The 24,180-nt window shown below is 41.2% G+C and overlaps 1 protein-coding gene across 1 annotated transcript; it reads left to right on the forward strand.

Moving 5' to 3' along the window:
- The first annotated feature begins 8,320 nt into the window (after positions 1–8,320).
- Positions 8,321–23,396, forward strand: LOC117270425 (uncharacterized). Its single transcript, XM_033648031.2, has 8 exons — positions 8,321–8,615; positions 8,905–8,954; positions 9,749–9,842; positions 12,794–12,862; positions 12,967–13,050; positions 16,589–16,900; positions 19,904–20,307; positions 22,607–23,396. The coding sequence occupies exons 1-8, from the start codon at positions 8,570–8,572 to the stop codon at positions 22,688–22,690; spliced, it is 1,143 nt and encodes a 380-aa protein (XP_033503922.2). The 5' UTR covers positions 8,321–8,569; the 3' UTR covers positions 22,691–23,396.
- The last annotated feature ends 784 nt before the right edge of the window (positions 23,397–24,180 follow it).

Consider the following 24,180-nt stretch of genomic DNA (forward strand, 5'->3'; position numbering starts at 1 on the left):
GTCTCTGGTATTAACAACATGTGTAATGTTCAAATTTGTTGAGCTGACAGTGAAAATATTGGAATCTTCCAGACAAAGTTCCAAATTGCAAATTTACCTGGAAGGCCGATGGAGCTTAAAGTCTCACTTCCAGCAAAGACAGATTTACATGTGCAGCCACATACCGTAGTCCTGTTAGAGCGCCCCGATCAGTTCACTGAAATGATTTAAAGATGGAACAGGATGTGTCCTCTTTATCACCCACAGTAAATGTTACCAGAAAACTGACTTTTTAAACCAGAGACAATTCAGTCACATCTGTTCCTCAGATCTCCGGGCGGCTGCTGGCCCACTTTCACGTCTGTGTCCTCCAGCAGCTGCTGGATGTTTGTACCGAGCACTAGAACAGGCAGAGTAACCCCACACAGTGAGCACGCTGAACAACAACTACAGATATCCTACACACTGCTGGATGGTGAGCAGAGGAGTCATTGTTGATCTGCACACAAAGTATCACCATGACATATGATCACCTGCAGATGAGTTCCCTGCTCACGTGTCTTCTGCTTAAGAGCGCACAGTGCAGTATGTATGGACTGTTTAATTAGTATAATTATGAGAGCAGGTGGAAGCTATATTAAGCGCAGTCTATTTGCTCAGAAATGTTAATTTAGCTCGTGAATGGAAATGAAAAGCATGCAGTGTTTGTTCAGCATGGCAGAGTTCAGCTTTACAAAGCAGGATGGGATGCTTTTCTAAAACCCCATTCAATGTAAACATGTCATTTGGACACTGGCTTTAATGGAGAGGTCCATTTCAATGTGTTTATTTAGTGAAGCCTCTCAGTCTGTTATCCAGTATACTGTTAACCACAATTTAGGATCTAAAATATATATTAACTGTGTCCCCGTTTTCCACCGTCTCTCTTGGATATTGCAGTGAGCTGAATTTCTATCAGTCCTCATAGCCGGAATTCATTATGACCTTATTATTATTGCATTCAAAGAAAAACCCTCTTCATGATTAAACAAAGCCGTTGCCGGTTTATGCAGGACAAATACGGGGCTGACGCAGATTGGCCTTTATTGTCTCTCTGAAAACATAATGAGATCTTTGGGATCTCAGTGGACGGAGCAGGAGGAAATTTGAAACAGCAAACAGTGGAGCCTGCGCCCTGGAAACCTCTTTGTCTGTCGGGTTTTTAATGAATGTGTCAGTAACAAAAGAGAAAATGACCTCATGTGCATCTGGTCCTCGCCGCTTATGAGGTGAAAGAGAGCAAACAGTTTTAGGATGATCCACAGGCTGGTTGGAAATACAATGAGCCTGTTCCTAATAAAAAGACTTTTATGTAACAACACTGTAAAACATGAAACTCAATTGTTTAGTTTAATTAAAGGATATTTAATGAAATCACATGTTTAAATAATGGATAATAATACAATAATGCCAAATCATAGGGCAATGATTGTTAAGTCACAGTCACTTTATTAGGTACACCTTGCTGGTACCAGGTTGGACCCAACAAGGTGCTGAAACATTCCTCAGAGATGTTGGTCCATATTGACATGATGACATCACACAGTTGATCCATGATGAGAATCTCCCGTTCCAGCACATCCCAAAGGTGCTCTATTGGACTGAGATCTGGTGACTGTGGAGGCCATTGGAGTACAGTGAACTCATTGTCATGTTTGAGATGATGTGAGCTTTGTGACATGGTGCGTTATCCTGCTGGAAGTAGCCATCAGAAGATGGGTACACTGTGGTCATAAAGGGATGGACACGCTCAGCAACAATACTCAGGTAGGCTGTGGTGTTTAAACCATGCTCAGTTGGTACTAAGAAAATCTCCCCCACACCATTACACCACCAGCAGCAGCCTGAAGCGTTGATACAAGGCAGGATGGATCCATGCTTCCATCTGAATGTGGTTTTTCCAATCTTCTATTGTCCAGTTTTGGTGAATTGTAGCCTCAGTTTCCTGTTGTTAGCTGACAGGAGTGGCACCTGGTGTGGTCTTCTGCTGCTGTAGCCCATCTGCTTCAAGGTTGGACAAGGTGTTGTTGCTTCAGAGATGCTCTTCTGCACACCTTGGTTGGAACCAGTGCTTATTTGACTTCCTGTTGCCTTTCTATCATCTTGAACCAGTCTGGCCATTCTCCTCTGACCTCTGGCATCAACAAGGCATTTTGGCTCACTGGATATTTGCTCTTTTTGGGACCATCCTCTGTAAACCCTAGAGATGGTTGTGCTGAAAATCCCAGTAAATACTCAGACCAGCCCGTCTGGCACCAACAACCATGCCACGTTCAAAGTCACTTAAATCACCTTTCTTCATCATGCTGATGCTGCGTTTGAACTTCAGCAGCTCGTCTTCACCATGTCTACATGACAGTTGCTGCTACGTGATTGGCTGATGAGCTATTTGCATTAACAGGTGTACCTAATAAAGTGGCTGGTGAGTTTATATCTTATCTACATGAGCTGGAATCTGTCTCTGCTGTGCATAAAAGAGCATTTTAGATGTGAACATCTACATGTTGTTGTGTAACTGTGACTCAGCTGTCAGAAGCATCAGTCTCTAGTGATGGTGACAGCCGGGTGTCACGGTCACATTCAGATTCCTGACATCTACACTCAGTGTTTCTTTCTCACTTTATTACAGTGATGCATGTTTAAACATGTCTGTCCATTCTCCACTGATTTATCCACTGGCACATATTTTGGTTTCAGTGTGCTCTTCTCTTCCACTCTATAGTCCTTAGAAAAAGACTTCAAAAATATAGCAACGACAGTAAAAGAACTCAAACACAGACCTTTGGCTCTGACGCTGCTTCCATCAGTTTGTGACTTTGGTGTTTTAATGGGTTAGTTCATATTCACCAAAGTCACACAACAAGACAACAAACTACTGATGGAGGCAGAGGTAGACCAGCAGCTCCTGTGGTCAGCCAGGTAAAATTACAGTTTTTGTCAATGGAGTCTGGCTTTAAAGAGAGGATAGATACGTTTTCATTGTTAGTTCAGTCCTTCCTGTCAGAAAGGGCTGTCTGATTTATTTATTTGGAAAGTACACACATACGACTGGATACATGAGACTTGAATTTTACTACATGAGTTGTGTGAGAGTTTGTAAAGAGACATTTTGATTTAGTTTTGCTCTTGTTAAACGTGGACCCCATTTTACTTTAATGCATCGAGAATTTTCTCAGTTTTTGGATTCTTCGTTCACTGTGGAGGCATGCTGGAAAAACACAAGGTGAGTAACTGATAAACAAATGTTCATTTGGGGAAAGGGGTGTGCCTTTAAGGGTGTGTGATGTTTGTACCATGTTCTATATCATTAGTTTTGCAGGTATTGGATAAATTACAATTTTGACCTGATGTGACTCGAGAGGGAAAGTGAGAGGATTATCAAAGATGGAGGGATTCATCATCTGGTAACCTTGAATGGATCAAATTTAGTGCCAGTGTGTCCAGTAGAAGTTGAGATACTTTATTGAATAAGTAAAAACGTTGAGCTATTGGCGGTGATAGAGGAAAAGTCAGGGCAACACCAAAGTCAGTAGGATTCATCCTCTGGGGACCACTTGTTTTACAGGTAACTGTATTTTATCTAATTTGATGGCATGTTAATAAAACTGATAGTGAATTAACATAAGGTGAAACATGAGGTGAAACCTACAGTAGGTGAGACGTCAGCCAAAGTGCAGACCACTGTTCAAGACAAACAACAAACACCAGAACTGGTGATTACTGTGTTTCCAGTGGCTTTTCAGCCTTTTTAAAGACTGGGTGCCTTTAGTGACTTGTTGCTGATTTGCCACTGGGGATAGTGCCACAAGAAGCATTTGTTTTTTCCCTGAGACATTAATGTGTCTCCTGCCAGAATAGTATTTTTTGTTTTCTGTATTTCCTGTGGGCATAGTGCCACAGAAAGATTTGTTTTGTTTTTCAAGCTGAGGCATTGCTGCATTTCCTGCGGGGCTTGTGGCTCCAACACTGGGTGCTTTAAGCCAAAACATGTTTTTTCCAAACCAAAACCAAATGTAACATGTCTGTGGTTTGCAGAAACAGTAAGAACAATGCCAACATGTTTCTGGTGATTGTGTTGCAAAGTGACTTGATCATGTATTAATGTTAAGCAACAGGAAGTCATAATCCACCCTACATTACTTCACACATTATTTATTCTTCTTTAGTTCTTATTATAAAGTTTCACCAGCAATTTTAATCTACATTAATATAGTCCAACAGTCGACAGTCAAACGGAATCCACAACCATTTTCAAAATGCTGATATTGATATTTATTTCAAACATGTAAAGAAAAGACATGAACATACACACGAGCCTTTTAACTTTGTCACACAAAAATAACCTGTGTGTATGTACATAATAGTGATTACCAAATATATATCTTACAAAAACATATCTTAGTATATGATATAAATGACCAGTTATCGGTGACTCACAAGTATAAACCAGTCTGAATGATATGTATGTTGTTCATGGCAATGGCAAAACATCTTGAAGCTCAGGGGCTGGATGCACAAAATACCCTAGATTTTCTCCTTAAACATGACACTAGGCAGTGGATCCCAACCGGGGGGTGCGACCCCCTTAGGGGGCCCACCAAAGAGCACGGGGCGGTCACGGAGCCCTCTTGATTTTAAGGGGTGTCATGATTTTAATGTGTTATGTGTCATTTATGTTCATTAATGTGTCAAAAACAAATATAATTAAGGGTTATATTAAAGCGTATTCATTTATTAAAAAGATAATTAAATTAATTAATATAGAAAAAATGTAAAATATGTAGCGCGAGGATACGGGCGTGTGTAACGTGTGTACGAGGGGGCACCACAGTCTACAATGGTAAAAATATTGGTCCCTCAAGATAAAGGTTGGGCACTGGACGCTTAATTTCCCCTTAGCTTAGGGACCTACATAAATGTGGTGTACGGAAAGCCTTGAAATGTTTCCTTAGTTAAGGTAAAAAAAAGGAACACATTTACTACACTGAAAGAGATTTTACATTGGTAAAATGTTTGTTTTGAGCTTGTGACACCTAACTCTGCGTTCACACCGGGCGCGAGTGAAGCGAATTATTCGCGCGTAACGCGTGAGTTTGGACGCCGGACCATTTTGTTAATTCACGTTATCGTGTCAGTTGCGCGAGTAGCGAGCCCGCCCATTTTCACTAGATAACAACATCTGGCCCGCCATTCTCTCCTCAACCATGGCTGAGATAACCACCATTGTGGCTTTGTACCTGCTCTGGAAGTCCCAGATGCGTCGGAGGGCCAAACGCTGTCGTTTTTGGGTTCACCCTATCATCCAGAAGCGCATCCAGCTCGGCGAGTTTCACCGCCTCCTCCAGGAACTCCGTCTGGATGATAGCCGCTTTCAGCGGTACTTCAGGCTGACTGGGGCCCAGTTTGAGGACCTGTTGGCGAGGGTTGGCGCCAGGATCTCCCGGCAGGACACCAACTACAGGCACTCCATTTCAGCTGCGGAGCGTCTGTCCATCTGTTTCCGGTGAGTAGCAGTTTATTGTTGTGTCAACAACTGGACATCAGGGCGTCAAGACGTCACTGACGTGTTGGGAGAATCTCAACGCTGATTGGCTTTCGCTGCACAGCGTCACGCGAATTTGCCTCAAAAGTTCAATATTTTCAACTCGAGTGATGAGGCGCTGAACGCGAATTTTCGTCCATCGCGCTGCCCGGCACGAATTCGCATCTAATCGCGTCTTTGCATTGACTTTGTATGTAATCTCGACGCGCGAATTTGCGAATTCGCACTTGGTGTGAACGCACAGTAACAGGGGCGCGAGTAAAATATTCACCATGCTCTACCCGTGCGAGTTTGACTGCTGGAATATTTGTTTTTACTCACTTCATTCGCGCGAGTAATAGAGTACACAACAAACACACAAACATGAATTGTTTTGGTGCTAGTAAATCAGACAAGTATGCCGGCCAGAAAGCAAGCTATATCGGTTGTGCTAACTGGGGCTAATGCTAACGCTAACTTTGTTGATCGAAAAGTACAGCCGATAGTTGGAATCAATTTTCAAAACTTACCAGGCAGACCGACCTCCTTACTCACTCGCCAGGTCTTTCTTGGTCCGAAGCTTATAATTTGGGGACGTAACGTCATAAAGCTCAGGGTGGCCACAAACAGCTATTATTAGCTTGTCCTCCATTTTCGGAACAACACGGGGCAGGGGACGGGCGGGACAGCAGCACGTCAGTGATGTCGGTGACGACAGGAAAATCTCAATGCTGATAAGCTGCCCCGACACAGCATCAAGCGAATATTTTGCTTGAGTTCAATATTTTGAACTTGCGCGAAGAGGCGAATGACGCAAATTTCGCGTTCGCTCCATTTGCATCATTCGCGCCGACGGCACAAATTTGCATCTATTTGCATCTTCTTGTAATCTTATTGCATGAAAAATTTGCCTCGCGCCCGGTGTGAACACACTGTAAGGCCTTTTGTCCTATAGTTAAGGTAACTTTAAGGGATTCCTTAAATATAAGCAATGTAAGTCCAAGATAAGGAGATACCCTTAAATACTTAAGTGAACATATAGAGAAAACCTTGAGGAGGAGACTTAAGGGTGTTTTGTTCAACCAATTTTATTTTAAGGATGCCTTAAGTCGGGCTTTAAGGATAATCTTAACTCGGAACTTAAGAGTAGGCTATATTTCAACCAATATATAGTTATTAATTTTAATTTAATTTTAGCCTATGTACGGAAAGCCTTGAAAAGTTTTCTTAGTTAAGGTAAAAAATGAACACATTTACTGCACTGAAAGAGATTTTACATTGGTAAAATGTTTGTTTTGCGCTTGTGGCACCTAAGGCCTTTTGTCCAATAGTTAAGGTAACTTTGAGGGATTCCTTGAATATAAGCAATGTAAGTCCAAGATAAGGAGAGACCCTTAAATACTTAAGTGAACATATAAAGAAAACCTTGAGGAGGAGACTTAAGGGTGTTTTGTTCAACCAATTTTATTTTAAGGATGCCTCAAGTCGGGCTTTAAGGATAATCTTAACTCGGAACTTAAGAGTAGGCTATATTTCAACCAATATATATTAATAATGTTCGCCTATATATATTATGTCACATTTTAAATTCTGATCCCATTTGTCACTGATCAGAAGTATAAATGCTGCATTTTCTCAGACTAATAAATGTTTTAAGGGTCTTTCTTAATTCATTCAAGCCGCCTGCTCACATGATCACATGATCACATGATCACAGCCATTACAACATTCATGTTCAAGGAGTCTACAATGGTAAAACTATGGGTCCCTCAAGAAAAGGGTTGGGAACCACTGCACTAGAGGCTTCATTTCCCTTATCTTAGGGACCTACATGAATGCGGTGTATAGAAAGCCTTGAAAAGCTTTCTTAGTTAAGGTAAAAAATGAACACATTTACTGCACTGAAAGAGATTTTACATTGGTAAAATGTTTGTTTTGAGCTTGTGACACCTAAGGCCTTTTGTCCAATAGTTAAGGTAACTTTGAGGGATTCCTTAAATATAAGCAATAAAAGTCCAAGCTAAGGAGAGACCCTTAAATACCTAAGTGAAGATATAAAGAAAACCTTGAGGAGGAGAATTAAGGGTGTTTTGTGTTTTGTGCAACCAATTTTATTCTAAGGATGCCTCAAGTCGGGCTTCAAGGAAAGTCTAAAGTCAGAACTTATATTTCAACCAATATATATTAATAATGTTCGCCTATATATATTATGTCACAGTTTAAATTCTGATCCCATTTGTCACTGATCAGAAGTATAAATGCTGCATTTTCTCAGACTAATAAATGTTTTAAGGGTCTTTCTTAATTCATTCAAGCCACCTGCTCACATGATCACATGATCACAGCCATTACAGCATTCATGTTCAATGACCCGTCACCTAGCAACACATCCAGGTAGTCAGGAGACCTGATGAGCAGATATAGTGCGATGATGCAGCTCTGTCCTGCATGAGAACACAAGAGAGACGTCAAAGCTTTGCATCTGTATTCAAATGTACGCACATGTTTGCTCAAGTCATCCTCCAGTGATGCAAATGTATTCTTTGATGTATTTTATGTCTTGTTTAATAAGACGAGTCGCTGCAGAATGAGCCCAAACTTTTATAAAACAAATATAAAATGCTGAAATCTCAGAGTATGATGTAGTAACACACATGCACGCCTCAATGATTCACTCTAAACGCGCACACGCCTCTGACATGATCAGGTACAATAGTGATAATCTGCCCCAGGATGATGTCACTTCCTCTCCCCACACACCGTCCTATAAAAGCGGGTGCTGTTGCGGCGAGGTGTCGGTGGAGAGACCGGAGAGGACGGAGAGGCTGCCGGGTCACCGCTGCCGCTGCTGCTGCTGCTGCTGCTGCGGGAAATTTAGCTCTCCAGAAATACTGAAGGCGACTAAGTTTAGTTCAGGATGCGTCCGTAAATCCACCGTGTGTCTCTGCAAAGGGGTGAAATCACAACCTTCTGATATAAACTGCGCTCATTTTCTATTCCTGGAGAGCTTAATGCGCCTCGTCTCCAAACATGATCGGGAGAGGACTGTTCGTTTTGACCGTACTGTCCAACTGCGGTAAGAAAATGAACTTAAGTGACATCATGATTTAGATCCAGTTTGCTGACAGGAAGCTGCATTAGGAGCAGTGGCTGCCGGGGCTCAGCACCAAGGACAGCGACACACACATCTTTTAATTGCGGCGGAAGATGGAGTGAATCACCTGCACCTTTGGCACACTGAGTCCCCTGCTACTGAAACACTCGCTGTGTTTTAGTAACAGGGAGAATAACAGTAGAGCTTCAGGGAATATAAGAATAATGATACTAATGATGAGATGATGCATCTTCTCTTTCTTTCCCTGCAGTTCTGTCATTGCCGGTGACTTCAAGTCAGCTGGAGAATGAAGACGTACAGGTAGATATTTGTCTTTATAAACAGAATTTGCACTTTTATATGCAGCAATATTGCTACTGTGGTTAGTGTGCAGAAACCACAGTAATCCACTTGCAACTCTCTAAAGACAAGCAGTAATGAGAAATACTTAACACAGCCAATTAAACTCACTTCACTATTGGTGCCAATGTCACTGTGACCTTTTTAAAATGAATTCTGAGCACAACCAAGAGCCTCTACCTCCATGGTTACTATCTCTGGATCCATTTCACATCCCGGTGGAGAGAGAGACAGAGAGAGGGGTATTTTCTAGAACAGGGTTTGCAGAGATGAGATGGGAGATACGGCCGATGTGTGACAGAGGGATCGGAGTTGTGAAATGAGTAACATTCAAAGATCTGGCAGGCAGAAGCGCTTTGAAAAAAAGAGAGAGAAAATATGAGTGAGAAATCATCAGGCATGTGGGATTGGCTTGACATTGAAAGCACAATGGGAGCTGAAATGATTTTGATCTCTCATCTGAGAGTTTCACATCTTTGAATTAGTGGGTGAGTTGGCACAAGAGCAGCACTCAGAGAGAAGCAGATGAATTTGAATCTATAAAGCGGTGTAAATTTATTCCCACATACCAAGTGGAGAAGAACAGCCTTCAGCCTGAGTGTAGTAGCATCTCAGTTTACAGTAGTATCACTTGTGACTCATCAGAGCCTACAATTAGAATAATTAACGTCCTTGATGGTGCGATAATGTCGCCGCCATCCAGGAAACTGTGAGAATGTCAGTAGTTGTTACACGGTGTGTGTGTGTGTTTGCAGGTGATGAAATGCATCGTGGAGGCGTTGGCAGACGTGCTATCAAGGCCCCACCCCATGCCTGTCAGTCAGGAGTGTTTGGTCACACTGAAGACAGGTGAGCCCCGCCCACAGGAGGACACACAGGAGTCAGTCTCACAAATATCTCGATTTTGATCATACTGACATCATTTCAGGATGACTGTCATATAAAAGAATGTCTATTTTTATCATTACTTGATGTTTAGGGACAGTTTGCACCAGCGCCACTTAACATGTAAAGCCTAATTTAGTCATAATACCTGTCCTTAGATGGACCTCAACAAGAAAATACACACAAAACACACACCATATGTCCCACTGTGTCACTGAGAACCTTACAAGCTTATTTTATCTTTTTAAAGACACACTGTGCAGGATTTTACTAAAAAAACAGTGTATAGACTCATTTATGACTCACTGATGTTCAACTGCAAGTGTGTGGTGATGTATTTCTCTGCACACACTCTGCCCTCTGCCTGTACATTCCCTTTCTCCTCTCATTTCACTGTGTTCAGGATGTTCCTGGGCACAGAGTGCAGGTGAGGTTTGGACTTTATAAAAAGGTAGCGACCAGGTGTCAGATCATAAGCTGCAGGCAGCCGAGCGGAAACTCAGGAAAAAAAAGGCATATATAGCAAATCTGAGAACTGTCTTTCTCTTTAGCTGATGACATCATTTACAAACAGAAGCCAACAATTCCTTCATATTATACTTTTATATTAACCAATTTAATGGAATGATCAGAACCTCAGTGTCAGAGTGTTAGAGCAGTGGTTAAATGGTATCAGATAACACTGGATACAATCTTGAGAGATCTTAAGAGGCTCAGTCACTGTAGATGCTGCTGCACAGCAGCTTAAATGTGGAAAATATCATGAAATACATCAAACATCTTACTGAAATGATTTAAATAAAGTTTCCTTTTTCCAACTTGCCCACCATTTAAACATGTTTCTCAAATCCCAGGTTGAAATGTAGCATAAGAACAGGACTGTACCCGACTCAGGAGTGTGTCAGTTGAATCAGATTTGACTGTTCAATACAAATATTTGATGATTCATTGATTTGTTTTTTGTTTCTTTCGTGTAAAGTTTGAACAGGATCAGTGTGACAACAGCTTTCACATAATATAGTAAACAAGCTAACTGAGCTAACGATGGATCAGAAATGTGCAGCATGTTTTGCTGGCACTAGATATCCAACAAAAGCCACAGACTGTGTCGTATTCAGTATCCGTGAGCTGTAAATTCACCACTTCTAAGTCTAAGCAGAAGAGAGACGATAATGTTATCTTGGTGCGCTACAGTACAGATTCTCTCCTCATCCGGGCCACTGCATTGTGTCTGCAGCTGTCTGTACCAAAGAGTAGCGTGAAAGTGAAGAGCGCTCAGTCTGTAGCAAAATCTGGGGACCAAAACGTCCGCAGAAGTGCACTGCACAGCACATGAACTAGCAAAACAATTAAAAAACTGACTGCTTGACTTGAAGCAATCTCAGTCAACCAACTGGTGACTTGAATCACAGACTCTCAAGGGTCAGCCCTACATTAGAGAACAATATTTTACTTCATAAACCTGTTGATACATTGTCTATTAACTGCTGAATATAACTTACTGTAATGTGACTTAACTTCTGGATGCTCCCAGAGTTGGGAGGGAGATGGCAGAAGGTATAAGGGAGTGCATATTGTGTATTGTGAGTGTACTGGTTTTAGCTAGTGGCAGTTTGAGGAAGGTTCCAGATGGCAGAGACATAATCAGACAGGATGGTGTCCACAGTTTCTTAATGTTCTCAATGTTGAGTACTGTTGAGACCGAGAAAATAAAGTTATATCACAATGACAAGATAACCAAAGCTCTGCCAGTATCTAGTCTGGTGTTACAACATGCATAATAATCAACCTGCTTTATTACCCAGCTCTACCACCGTGTGTTCTTCCATAAAAATAAAAAAAGTGAGACTTTATTGACTAAAAGATGATGTCACTCTTGGTATTTACATCTTAAATAAACTGCTGAAATACAGTGAGTTTCCTGCATTTTGACCGGCAAGACAGTGTCACAGTTTTAAACTCTAATCTGAGGGAATAATCCAGTATAATGTTTTTGCACATCTGATCCCAGGCTGTCATTTGTATTGTGAGGCTGTATTACAATGACAATACACATGACAATGACGATTATGTAACATGAATTCAAAATGTATTTTCAAGCCCACAAGGATTTTGGTATGTAAGGACGTCTACTTAGAAATAGGAGTTATGTTCAGCTTTATTTCAACCATATTCGTCATCATCACCGTCCTCAAAACCAGGACCAGGACTGAACCAATCAGCCCTCACTGGAGCAGCGGTGCCTCTCTAGGAGAACCAATACATCCTCTCCTTTTTTACCAAGAGCTTGATAAAAAAAAATAAATAAAAAAAAGGTTAATGGATTGATGTGATGGCTGCTGGGTAAAAAGCCAGCGGGGTCACTAACATGAGTAAAGACGATTGGGTTACATAGCCAGTGTGTTACCTTGATGCTGTCCTTCTTGTAAAAAATCAATCACAGCATTACTCACCCAGCGTTTGCTACTGAGAGAGGGAAACTGGACACCACCGGGGGGATGGAAAGAGAGAGGAGAGGGGGAGGGAAGGGGAGTCAAAGTCATGGAAAGAAAGGGAGGCAAAAAAAAAGAAAGATCACAGAGTGATATCAGAGCGCTTGTACAGTAGTTGTGTCTTTTGTGCTTGCGGCGTACAGTATGCAGTGGCGCTTGTGGGTCAGCAGAAAGTCCAATGCTCACTGCTGCTGCAATTCACTCAGGGAGTCTCTGTGGGCCAAATGATTAATTGTGCTCTTGCGTTGAAAGCAGTAAATTTCAGGGCAATTAACTCTGACAAACCACTGAGGCAAAATTGCTGAGTCCTTTGAAAAAGTGAAAGGGGAAAGACGTATACCCGTTTTACCTCCTGCCTGTTCTTTTCTTTCCTCAGTGAGACGTTTAACCACTCATTTGCCTGCATGTGTGTGTGTTACGCAGATGACAGGCTTGTTTCTATCCTTCGCCATCACAACTTCCTGAAGGAGCTGCAGGAGATCGCCGTTCAAGGTGAGTCACAGCTGTCTGTTTTGTCGCTGAGCATGCTTGTTTATGTTTCTAAAGACAAGACGAGTCGCAGACAGAAAGCTTGACTAACTTATTTTTAATTGCAGGTGGTCAGGAGAGAGCTCAGCTGCAGAGAGACGCCGGTGCACCTGAATCAACCACGCAAACTCCTCAGACTGCAGATGTTGCTGGTGAGAAGCTCAGATTCATACATTTACACATTGTTATGCCGTTTAGTTCTTCTCACAGTTCAACAATGTTTCTTCCATTCTGAGGAGTATCTCTAATCAAGATTTTAAAATGCAGCAGCTGTCAGAGTGATGCATTACTTCCATTAGTTCCCATTTTATGTTGTCAGCAAAGCGGAGCTGACAAACAGAGGAGATGTGCTGAGGGGAAATTAAACTCTGCTGATGTTTTTGTGAGCAGAGTCAGAACCTATATGAGGTCCATCCACATGACAGCACACCTGGCGTCTATGAGTCAGTGCCAGAATCTCTGTAGACGAACAGCAAAACAATCTGTTCAATAAGGTGCACCAACCCTGACCCTCTGTATGCTCTATGAGCTCTGTGAGAACTGCAAACTGATAAAATGATATCAAATTAAACAACTTCCAGTGCAACACATTTTATATGTGTCTCAAACATCTGAGAAAAAGTGTATGAAAAGGTAAACACACAAACAATGCAGCAGAAATAATGCAGTGCTTTAAACTGACTGAATCTGTCTGTGTTATTTAGCTCTTGTTTTATGACACAACAGTATGTATGTATGTTTTATGTAAATAAACATGAATCTGATTATGCTTTTAATAACTGGCAATGTGTATTAAATGTGTATCTGATAATGAGTGCAGCCTGTTGACACCGGTTTGAACATGCGATGAGATGTGATGAGATTACAAATGGACAGCTCTGTATCTGCGTGTCTCTCGAGTGACCACTTGTGATCAGATCTCACTGCCCCACTCTATTTGCAAATTAACACCTATGTAGTTTTCATTCGCGAAGGCCAAACGTGTTGTTGTTTTCGACCAGTGGGGGGTTTGTGGCGCTCTACACTCCCTGGTGAGAGTGTCAACACTCACACAGTGAAAGGGTTAACTGCAGGCATCACATAGCTTTTAAATCACAGATATTGATGAGTTTAAAGCAACCTTTGAGGTGAAAGTGCCAAAAACTGCAGTTCCTCTAATGGCCACTTGAGGCTGGCTCTAGAAGCGAGTCAATCCTCATAGACTCCCATGTTAAGATGCTCGACTTTACAGCAGACAGAAACATGTTTACAGCCTGGTACAAAAACAGTTTTGGTCTCTTTGGTTAATGTCCCTCATCATGACAACTGTACAAGGGGTGAATGTTTATATAACTCATCCATTTACATTTAATGAATGCTTTAAAGTATGCATGATTGAGTGCATGGCTGCTACAGTCTATGCGTCAGATCCAGCCCTCGCTCCTCCACAGCTCCACTCTCATGTCTAATATGGTTACCTCTGGCTCCAATAAAACAAGATGGCTACAGACTAAATGCCAGACTCAAGGCTTTAAAATGGCAGTCCACAAACCACAAATAATGCCACTGTAGCTACGTATGTCCGTTATTGTATACAGTCTATTAAAGACAGAGTCGAGCTGCACTGTTTACTGTTAAGAGAGGCGACAGGGACTATCCCTCAGTACTGCGTTTACTTGCAGGGAGTCGATAAGCAAGGACATCGTCTAAGTCCAGGGCTCGACAGTGCGAACGTTTCACTCACATTTGCGACTAAAAATAGGTGTGTGCGAACTGTAAAAAATATTTAGGGGCACATGTGCGCATAAAAAAATCAGCCGAAGCAGCCTATATTTTTGTCAATAAATAAATATGATAATCTAACCGCAAATGTTGGAGGAACTCCAGCAGCCTTCCCTCTTCCCTCTTCCCCGTGTGACATAGTTACGGGCGGTTTTCCAAGCCACTGTCAGCACAATAAATATAAGTCCCACTGTCGGCTGGGTGGAAATAAGTCAAAGTGAGGCGGAGGAGACGGACCAGGTTAAGCGGCGGACCTCCGGGGAAGCCTGCTCCGTTCTCCCCGCAGTTAGGGACCGTTCGCCACGGTACCGCTGCTGGGCACAGTGGAAATAAGTCCTGCAGAGTTTCAGAGGACCTGGAGAATGTTTAGGATAGTAATAACATTATATAAGATAATCATATTGTAAAGATAACATATATAAGATAATGACATTAAAGACAAAATTAAATTGTATACAAAATGTACAGAAAGGTAAAATCATCAAGTTTTGAAAAAGTATTGTAAATTCATTAAATAATTTTGCTTGTAAATGTCTATTTGCATCACGTTCATTACGGAAAACACATTATTTGATCAATTTACATTGTGCCCCTAAAGTTCTTTGTGCGCTCCTTACTTTTTCAACTTAGGAGCACATGTGCTCCTTGGGGAAAAAGTTAGCGTCAAGCCCTGAAGTCGGCATTTTTCAGTGTTGCCCAGAACACTTTAGCGTTCACACTGCTGGAAGAATGTAGCCGCATGGGGCCTGGACCACCTCTGAAGGTGGTCTGAGTGATTGAATCTCAGGATGCATTGAGGACGCTTTGGGTGCATTCACTCCTTCATGTAAGCTGTCCACTTGTAATCCAAGCACCCAGGACACATGTTAACACCAGAGCCTTTATAGACCCATTCTGACCTACTGTATGCGTCTAATCAAGGATGTATCCGAAATGTTTTCCATGAATTCAGCTTCATATTATTAGACACAGTATTCATCAAAATGACATATTACGTATCAGTGTCACAAATATCTGAGCCAGAAGTTTAAGGGATGAACAGAAAAAGAGTTTAAGAAAATGTTTGTAATGGACTGAATTTGTGTGCATTATTGATCTTGGTATATTGTTTTATAACTGTACCTGCAATATTATTATATTAGACTGTGATACATTCAGTTTTTATTATGTATAACTTTGACTACTTGTCATGCTAATGAAGGGTGGTCAGAGTCAGATTATTGCCACTAATTTACATAATGTCAAATAGCTTTATTACGATACGATACAATACGATAAGATACAAACGATACAGTTTATTGTCCCCATAGGGAAATTCGTCTTAGACTCAGGAGCTGCACAAGTATTGCTGCCTTACAATAATAACTGAGTCCAGAGCTATCAGAGCGGCACCACTGAGAGGAAGGATTAGTTATTTCCAGTGCTGATTACATCCTTGATTAACTGTTGAGTCTAAAAATATCAGAAAATTGTGAAAAAAAGGGGTCATTTAAATATCCCAAAGCTGAACAATGTTAAATTTACAACGATACAAGACAGAGAGAAACATTTCAGAGGCTGGAACCATCAAAAAAAATTACTTAAAATCATATCAGTTAGTTGAATAATCAGCTAAATGTTTCAGTGTCAATATTAGCTCCACCCTTGTTGAATTCTGAAGTGACAAAACCAGAAAAGTAAGGCTCATGTCTTTATGAGGCTGCCGTGAGAAAATCACACAATTAGGCGTCACATGATGCACAGTTGTATTATTGTCACGTAGAATCTGACATAGTGACCCACTCCGTTAGGCGAAAGCTCACAAATATGACACTTAGGACACAAAATGACCCCGGCAATAAAGTGCTGGGCTTTTGTGTAAGCACTTACAACATCAGCGGAAAATCAATGTCCTCTAGTAAATTAAATCCCTACCCCTCCCTGTTTCAGATCGATCCATGTTGGAGGCTTTAGGAGGCCCAGGTGAACGATCCATCCTGTCCCAGAAGAGGAGGACAGGAAATGGAGACAGAGAGGAAGAAAAGCATGTGAGCCTTGGAGACAGAGAGTCACAGGAGGACAGTGACATCGTTGAAGAGGTGCAAGTGAAGAGGGAAGATGACGAGGGCCCGGGAAGTCACATCTCTGAGGCTGCGGATGAGTGGAGTGAGGGCAGGGCTGAAAAGAGAGAGGAAGAAGAGGAAGAGTATGGACAGAAGAGAGCAAATTCAGGGGAGGAAAACATGATCAAGGATAAGAAAGGCAAGTAGATATCTTTTTTCTTCATGTATGCCTCACTCATTGTTTTAATTTGTCTTAATTACAGTTATAAAAAGCACATAAATAGAAACAAAACAATAAGATGATAGGAAACAAATTCAGATCACGGATGTATTAAGAGACGTGGGCCCAGTGGCATCATGGATGGACTCGAGAGTTGTAATTCCCCTGTTTAACAGCTACAAAACTTGGCTTCAAAGCCTGACACACTTCCTGGGGGCCTGATTCAGATTTAAGGGGGGTAAGATAGGGAAAGACGTCCCCACACTTTAAATCTCCTGACCAAAAGAAGGCGTTAAATCTTCTCCCAACAAGTATTGAAAGCTATGCTCCAGTGAATTGTGCCATCTCATCAGGACTGCTGCATTATTGAGATTTATTCCACCAGAACCATTTTAGGGAAACTATAATTCTTTGTCACTTTTTTGTCACTAGATAATAGTGTTGTATGAATTTATATAATTAAAGTTGTTCAGAAAAAGCTTTAATATATGTATGATGGTGGGGGTTTGTGCAGTGAGTCATTCAACTGTTAAGATTATTTTTCCTCTAAACTGAAAATATAAAGTTTGACCCTTGAGGCAAGACGCCCATTCATAAAGGGGGCAAAAAACAGTCCATGGAAAAACCCCAGGGGCATCCTGCCTCAAAATATAATTTAGTTAGATTGTCTATAGTCATATGTGCCCTTATATAGTAGGCTAAATATCTATAATGGATTTATAATAATACCTTGAACCAGGACGCCAGGCACATGTACGCCAAAAGAAGTGTCTATTTTCTAGGTGTACTTCCATGGTATGTGGCATATTTATACAGTGGTATTTAAACAGTCTGTGTATGCAGCCCAATCAATATGCACTTTAGTGTTTCTCCCACTCCCTCCATTGGTAAAAAATTCATAGTCGAAAGAGTCATAATTGACTTTATGTGCCTGTCAACAGTTTTACAGATGTCTCCTTTGTAATGGTCGTCTATGGGGAAATGCCACTGAGAAAAACTGTCTGCAAGGCTGAGCTATGCTCCTTGGGGCCACATATCTATGTACAGTAGCAGTATAGCATTGTGGTTTCAACAGCTTACTAGCATTATTAGCTAGCTAGCAATCATTAGCATTGCCGATATTTTCAGCTAGTTTGATGTAGGAAGACATTCTGAAACAAAAAAGATTAGCCTGAAGGAAAGGCTGCAAGGCTATACGTTACATATATATAGCAGTAGTACAGTATTGTATGTTTAGCAAATTGTTAGCATTATTAGCTAGTTGGCCTTTAAACATTAGCATTGCTAGCTATCAAGAAGTAGCAAACATTTTTATCAAGCTTGTTGGAGGAAGACATCTTGAAATAAAAAGGATTCGCCTGAAGGAAAGGCCACAAAGCCTCTATATATTACATATATGGCAGTAGCATAGTAGGCTATTGTAGTTTTAGCAAATTGTTAGCATTATTAGCTAGTTAGCCTTTAATCATCAACATTGCTAGCTATCAAGAAGTAGCCAAATTTTTTATTAAGCTTGATGAAGGAAGACATCCTGAAACAAAAACAATTAGCCTGAAGGAAAAGCCACAAGGCCTGTAGATATATTACATATCTATAGCAGTAGTACAGTATTGTAGTTTTAACAAATTGTTAGCATTATTAGCTAGTTAGCCTTTAATCATTAGCATTGCTAGCTATCAAGAAGTAGCCATAATTTTTGGCAAGCTTGATGAAGGAAGACATCCTGAAACAAAAAGGAGTAACCTGAAGGAAAGGCCACAAGACTTCTGGGTAATCTGTTATTAGGTTAGGATTTGGATTTTCCATTCGATTTAGTTAGTTCGTTAGTTTTGAGCTCCATCACTTAGGCAAGATGCCCCTTTACAAGATTTTCATTTCTGTGCTATTACAGAACAAATGGCTACTCTACCAGTTTTTTTGGTATTGTTGGTTTACGCATCATAAACCTGCACATGCTAAACTTATATCAAAATATTTTTCAATTTGACAGTAAATTGACCTTTTTATTGAGGCGGGGCCTCTTTCAACATCTTACCCTATGCTATGTCAGTTTCTGTTTATCAACACGCTCGCCAGATAAACTAAAAGGAAAGCCAAACCCAGATTCACTCTCATTGGCGTTTGGCTGAGCTCACTTTAGTGCTGTGGGGATACACGGCCTTAAAAATCCTTAACACAGAAAATAGGCAGAAAATATGAAAATCCAGGCAGAGGGCAGAGTCTCTGCAGATAAATACAGCACCACACACTTCTAGTGGGACATAAGTAAAGACTGAGAGGGATTACTCTGTATACATTGTTGTTTAGGAAAATCCTGCATGACATAACAACATTTTAGAAAATTAAAATATGGATTAATTTTGAGCAAAGGCAAATAGCAGAATCTTAAGGCAGGGAGAGTGCAATGCTTAGCAAATGAGACCGCTTGCCACCACAGGAGCAGTTGATTGATGGAAGCGCTTCCATCTACATGATGAAATCAGCCCCCCGACAGGGGGGCAGGGCCAACATGGCTGGCATACTGACAGCACAGCAACACAAATGATTAAAAGTCTCAGTGTCCCAGAATTCAAATGAGCTGGTGTGCACGGTTACAGCTGGAATCATTCAGCGTTATCTCTACCCTTAGATCAAGGCTGCAATCAAGATTTAGATTGGTCTGTCTCTACTTTTCAGCAGATTAACAGAGAAATAATTTTCTGCAGTAAAATGGCAAAGTACAATGAAATACCTATTGTATAAAAGTGAGCCTCTGCCAAGTCATCTGATTGCTCCAGCCATGCTGTTAATTCCCATAAAGCACAGCTAGCAGCACAGCGGCCAGAGCTGCCAGCTGGCAAGAAATATTTCATTACAAGAAGTGAATCTTGCTGATGGTGGAGATTATTCTGACGGCGGTCTGGTAGAGGTGTTTCAATAAAAAAAAACAGGAAAAATCTCATTCTTGACTCACTCTCTTCACACTCTTTTTTATATTCCCAGGTGCTGGATCTGAACCCAGACACAAATCAAAAGCAAAGAAGTTTGATAAAGAAGATGAAGGGGGGAAAGACAAGAGATCTCCATTTTTCTCACATAGGCCTAAAGAACAGGTGGACGAGATGGAAGAGGAGGAAGAGGAGGAAGAGGATGAAGGAGAGCTGAAGAGAGAGAGTAGGGAGGGCCTACAGCGTTGGACCAAGAGGGGCAAGGCGTTGCCACTAAAGAGAAAAGCAGCGCAGCAGCTCAAGAGACAGCATGAAGTGCCACATCATTCAAAAGAAGACACAGAGGAAGAGGAGGAGAAGAGGAAGAGAGGCATGCAGAGGAGTCCGGAGGAGAAGGAGCTGCAAATGATCGCAAGGAGGGGACCTGAGGAAGAAGGGAGCGGCAGCCGGAAGTCAGAGGTGTGATGCCAATCCCTTCTCCCGCTAAGTGTTTATCAAGCCATGTGAGGTTGTATCATTTAGGAAAGACATGATAATCATCCTGTTGAACTAACATCCTTTATCATGGTTCTCCAACTGTCTTCATCATTTTAAAACCAAAACACAGCAGATGTTGAGAATGACAATTTTCACTCCTGCCTCCTATTAAGAGGCAAAAAATGTTTGCCGCTACTATTTTTTAAAGTTATATAAGAGAGGTAGGGTAGGAGTCCGGCGTAAGCACCCTTACTACTCTTGAAATCTATTTTTGTTATAGGCTGCTATGTTGGAGCAGAGTTTACAGAACGAGTGTTAAGATGACAAAGCTGCAACATTTAAATCCATCCCATAAAAATGTGGGCTGCTCTAACTGCAAATTAAGGAGCCCCAACAGTGAATTGAATATTAGGCCAACAGAAGAACATCTTCTCAGTTATATAACATTTCTTTAGGGTACAGCAAACAGTGTTGCAAACTTGGTGACTTTCTCACTAGATTTAACGACTTTGCAGACCCTCTTTGTGGCTGTGTTTTTGAAAAGCAACTAGCAACAAATTTAGCAAGTTAAAGTTGTCAATGGCATATTCTTAGCTTCTGAGAAAACATTTGGGGCTGGAGCCCCAGAAGCCACCCCCCCACTTCGCACCTGTATGTAGCATCCAGTTAGCCTAGCTTATCATAAGGACAGGAAATGGGGAAAAAGCTAGCCTAGATCTTAACAAGAGTAACAAAATCCATGTACCATCACTTCTTAAGCTCACTTATAAACATTTTATGTCTTGTTTTGCAGGGTGCAGGGGCAATAAATAGTCACATAACCTGCAGTAAAACTATAACTTGTCTTTACAATTCATAGTTTGCACAGATTGAACAAGCTATATATAATATGTTAATTTGTGACCTTTAGTGGTGCTAGTTCACAGCCAAACTTTGTAATGCCCACGCCCACAAGGCTCATGCTGGGACCACCTGAGTACAAAGTGGGTATGGGTTTGAAATGGACATCTTATCTGGAGCCCACTTGGGTAAACCCACCCATGTTGGCAAATGTCATGGGGCCTATGTAGAACCCATGGACAGTCCCATATAGGGCCCATTTTTTAGACCATTTACTATCCACATGGGCCCCACATACAAATTTTGGCTGGATAGGTGGGATTAAGGCTAAATATAGGCTAGCTATTTACCCGTTTCCATTCTTTACAGTAAGCTAAGCTAACCAGCTGCTTCATAGTCATAGTGGTATCTTATAACTTAAATCAACAAAGCAAATACTCAACTATTCCTTTAAATAAAGCATTAGTGTAGTTTATTTTCTACTTAACAAGACTACTACTACTCGTAGTGCTGAGCTGCCTGGTTTGCTAGGGCAAGCCAGCCTGTTCTTATTGTCAACTTAAATGCTGGCGTCATACACTAAGACAAAAAGGCACCTTTTGCTGCAGTATGATAGGTCGTCGAAGCAGCGTCTGTTTATAATGTCGCTGGACGGCATCAGTTTAAAATGCTGCCAGTAGCAATGTAATATAAGAAGCTGGAAAGTCCCTAACGGCCCGACTGGAAGGGAGGTGGATGTGTCCAACAAACCCCGGACTTTCACCAGGAGCCCACTGTTGGCTTTCGGTGTAGTGTTGAGCCAAAATATAATGTTTTTTGTTTTTTTTACCTATCCATGTGCTCTTGCTGTACAAGGCACTTAACGTAAATACAAGGTGTTTACCGACATTGTACATTTATTTGACACATTTCTTGTGAAAATGGAAGTGTATTTTGAAAAGACACAATGAAGTGTAAGTAGACACTGTGTCCCACAAATTCAAAACTAGACATAGAAGGATACCTAGCACGTCACAGGCCTGAGTAGATGTGAACGTCCATTGACAAAGCAGCAATATTTAACGAGATGGGAAGAGAACATGCTGGTAAAGCCCAAAATCTCATTAGGTTTCTGTGTCTCATAATAAAATAAGTGAAGAAACAGAGTCCTTCCCACAGTTTGAATCCTAAAGCAACATAATGGTGCAGCTGCTGTTTGGCAGCATGTTGGAATGAAGCTATTTAGCCTGCGCTGGCCTTGATGGCCTCAAACTGTTACATATTTGTTTTAACAGTGAGGCTAAAAGAGGCAATTCTGCTCATGATGTGTCCTCGCTAACAGCCAAACATGAATGCATGGAAGCTGCTTGTGTCCAGATATTTTTAGAGCTCATATATATCTGTGTGATTGTTTGCGCTCAGTATCTTTTTCCCACTTGCTGTCTTCTCATTATATCTGCAGGAGCCAGAGATTGAAAGCCTGGCAGCCATCGAGTCAGAGCTTGAAAACGTTGCCCAGAAACTCCACGAGATGCGGCGAGGCTGAAGACAGAGAGAGAGAGAGAGAGAGAGAGAGAGAGAGAGAGAGAGATTGGTAAAAAAAAAAAAAAAAATGTTGACACCGCAACCTCCTCTGCCTCCTCGTCCTCCTCCGCTTTACCACCTGCCTGGTCTCCACAGTTAGAGCGTCTGAATATGTGACAAGATTTTATCTTTCGCTATTTTTCCGGAGGATGCCCACTTGCGCCAGACTGCTGCAGCCTCCCCTGTGACATCCTGTCCCTCACATAGATTAGCAAAGAGTAGACGCACACAGCAGCTAGACACGCATACTAAAAACACACAGTTCTGTGCATTCACACACATGCATATAATATTCAAAACTCTCTCTGTCAGTGAAGGTCGACAGCTTGTTTTCCTTCTTTCTCTCTGACAATCATCTTTCTCTTTCTTCAAGACGCCTGCTTTTCACATCATTTAACACACTGATTTGAGTGAAAGGTTGACGGAGACGCAGGTAAACACACACCAACGAGGTGAGGAAGTACAGTAACGGCATGTATACATGTACAAAGCTCTTTCTGGGATGCTTACTTACTTATGGAGAAGCAGATAAAGATGACGTAGATGCTTACTTATTATAGATAGTTGATTCTAATCAAGCCAAGGCAATAAGTGAACATTTTTAGCAGATTAATGAACTGTAATAATTTCTGTAAGAAAACCAATAAATTGAATAGTTTAAGTGGAAATCTCTGTTTTTGGTAAATCATTTTAATGCCTCTAAAATCTAATGGTTATTTGCATAAGAGAATTAATGCAATAAACTCAGCGTACTAACAAATTTACAACTGTGTAGGCATCTTAATGGACTGTTTAACTGCTGCGATTAATGGCTCTTGTATCACTTCCATCACAATACAAGTACAAATTGTAAAGACAAGTTAATTACCAGAGTGCAGATTCATTCAGTACTGTGTAACATATTCAGATACTGTTTATATTTTTACTCAAATAGCCCGTACTGAACACTGTAAAGTGACATCGATTCACATTGTAGTCTGGAGTCTGCACTTGTGTTTGTGGGCGCAGAAGCTGAGAATATGAATCATCACTCTGACACACAAGCTGTTCATACAGCACATTCAAGACGACGACATTTTAACCCTTAGTTTTGGCATCAGCGCTGCATTATTCATCTGTTGCTACTATTAAGAAGAAAAGAGTCAGTGTAGTGAATCATACAGTGCGGTATTAACAGGATTTGTATTTGGACTGTTGAGCAGGAGTTAAAAAATAATGGATTGGAAGGAAGTGAGAAAAGAATGTGGGCAGAGGAGAAACTGAAAATCCAAAAAAAAAAATTCTGTTTCCTCTGGCAGCTTCAATAAACAGAGCTGCTAGACACATCTGAAAACTGAAACTGTTAAGAGGATCTGTGTCTATGTACAGTTTGTACTCTCCAGCACCAATATATGCAAATACAAAGTCTTCAAGGGGTAGATCAGATCTTTTGAAGTGGGGTTACATGAGGTA

Source organism: Epinephelus lanceolatus, chromosome 13, assembly GCF_041903045.1.
Source record: "Epinephelus lanceolatus isolate andai-2023 chromosome 13, ASM4190304v1, whole genome shotgun sequence".
Lineage (NCBI taxonomy): Eukaryota > Metazoa > Chordata > Actinopteri > Perciformes > Serranidae > Epinephelus > Epinephelus lanceolatus.

Excerpts from the sequence above, each read along its gene's own strand:
- LOC117270425 (XM_033648031.2), top strand. The coding sequence starts at position 8,570 with ATGATCGGGAGAGGACTGTTCGTTTTGACCGTACTGTCCAACTGCG. Across the intron at positions 8,616-8,904 it reads GACCGTACTGTCCAACTGCG|TTCTGTCATTGCCGGTGACT; the intron begins GTAAGAAAATGA and ends CTTTCCCTGCAG. Across the intron at positions 12,863-12,966 it reads GCAGGAGATCGCCGTTCAAG|GTGGTCAGGAGAGAGCTCAG; the intron begins GTGAGTCACAGC and ends TTTTAATTGCAG.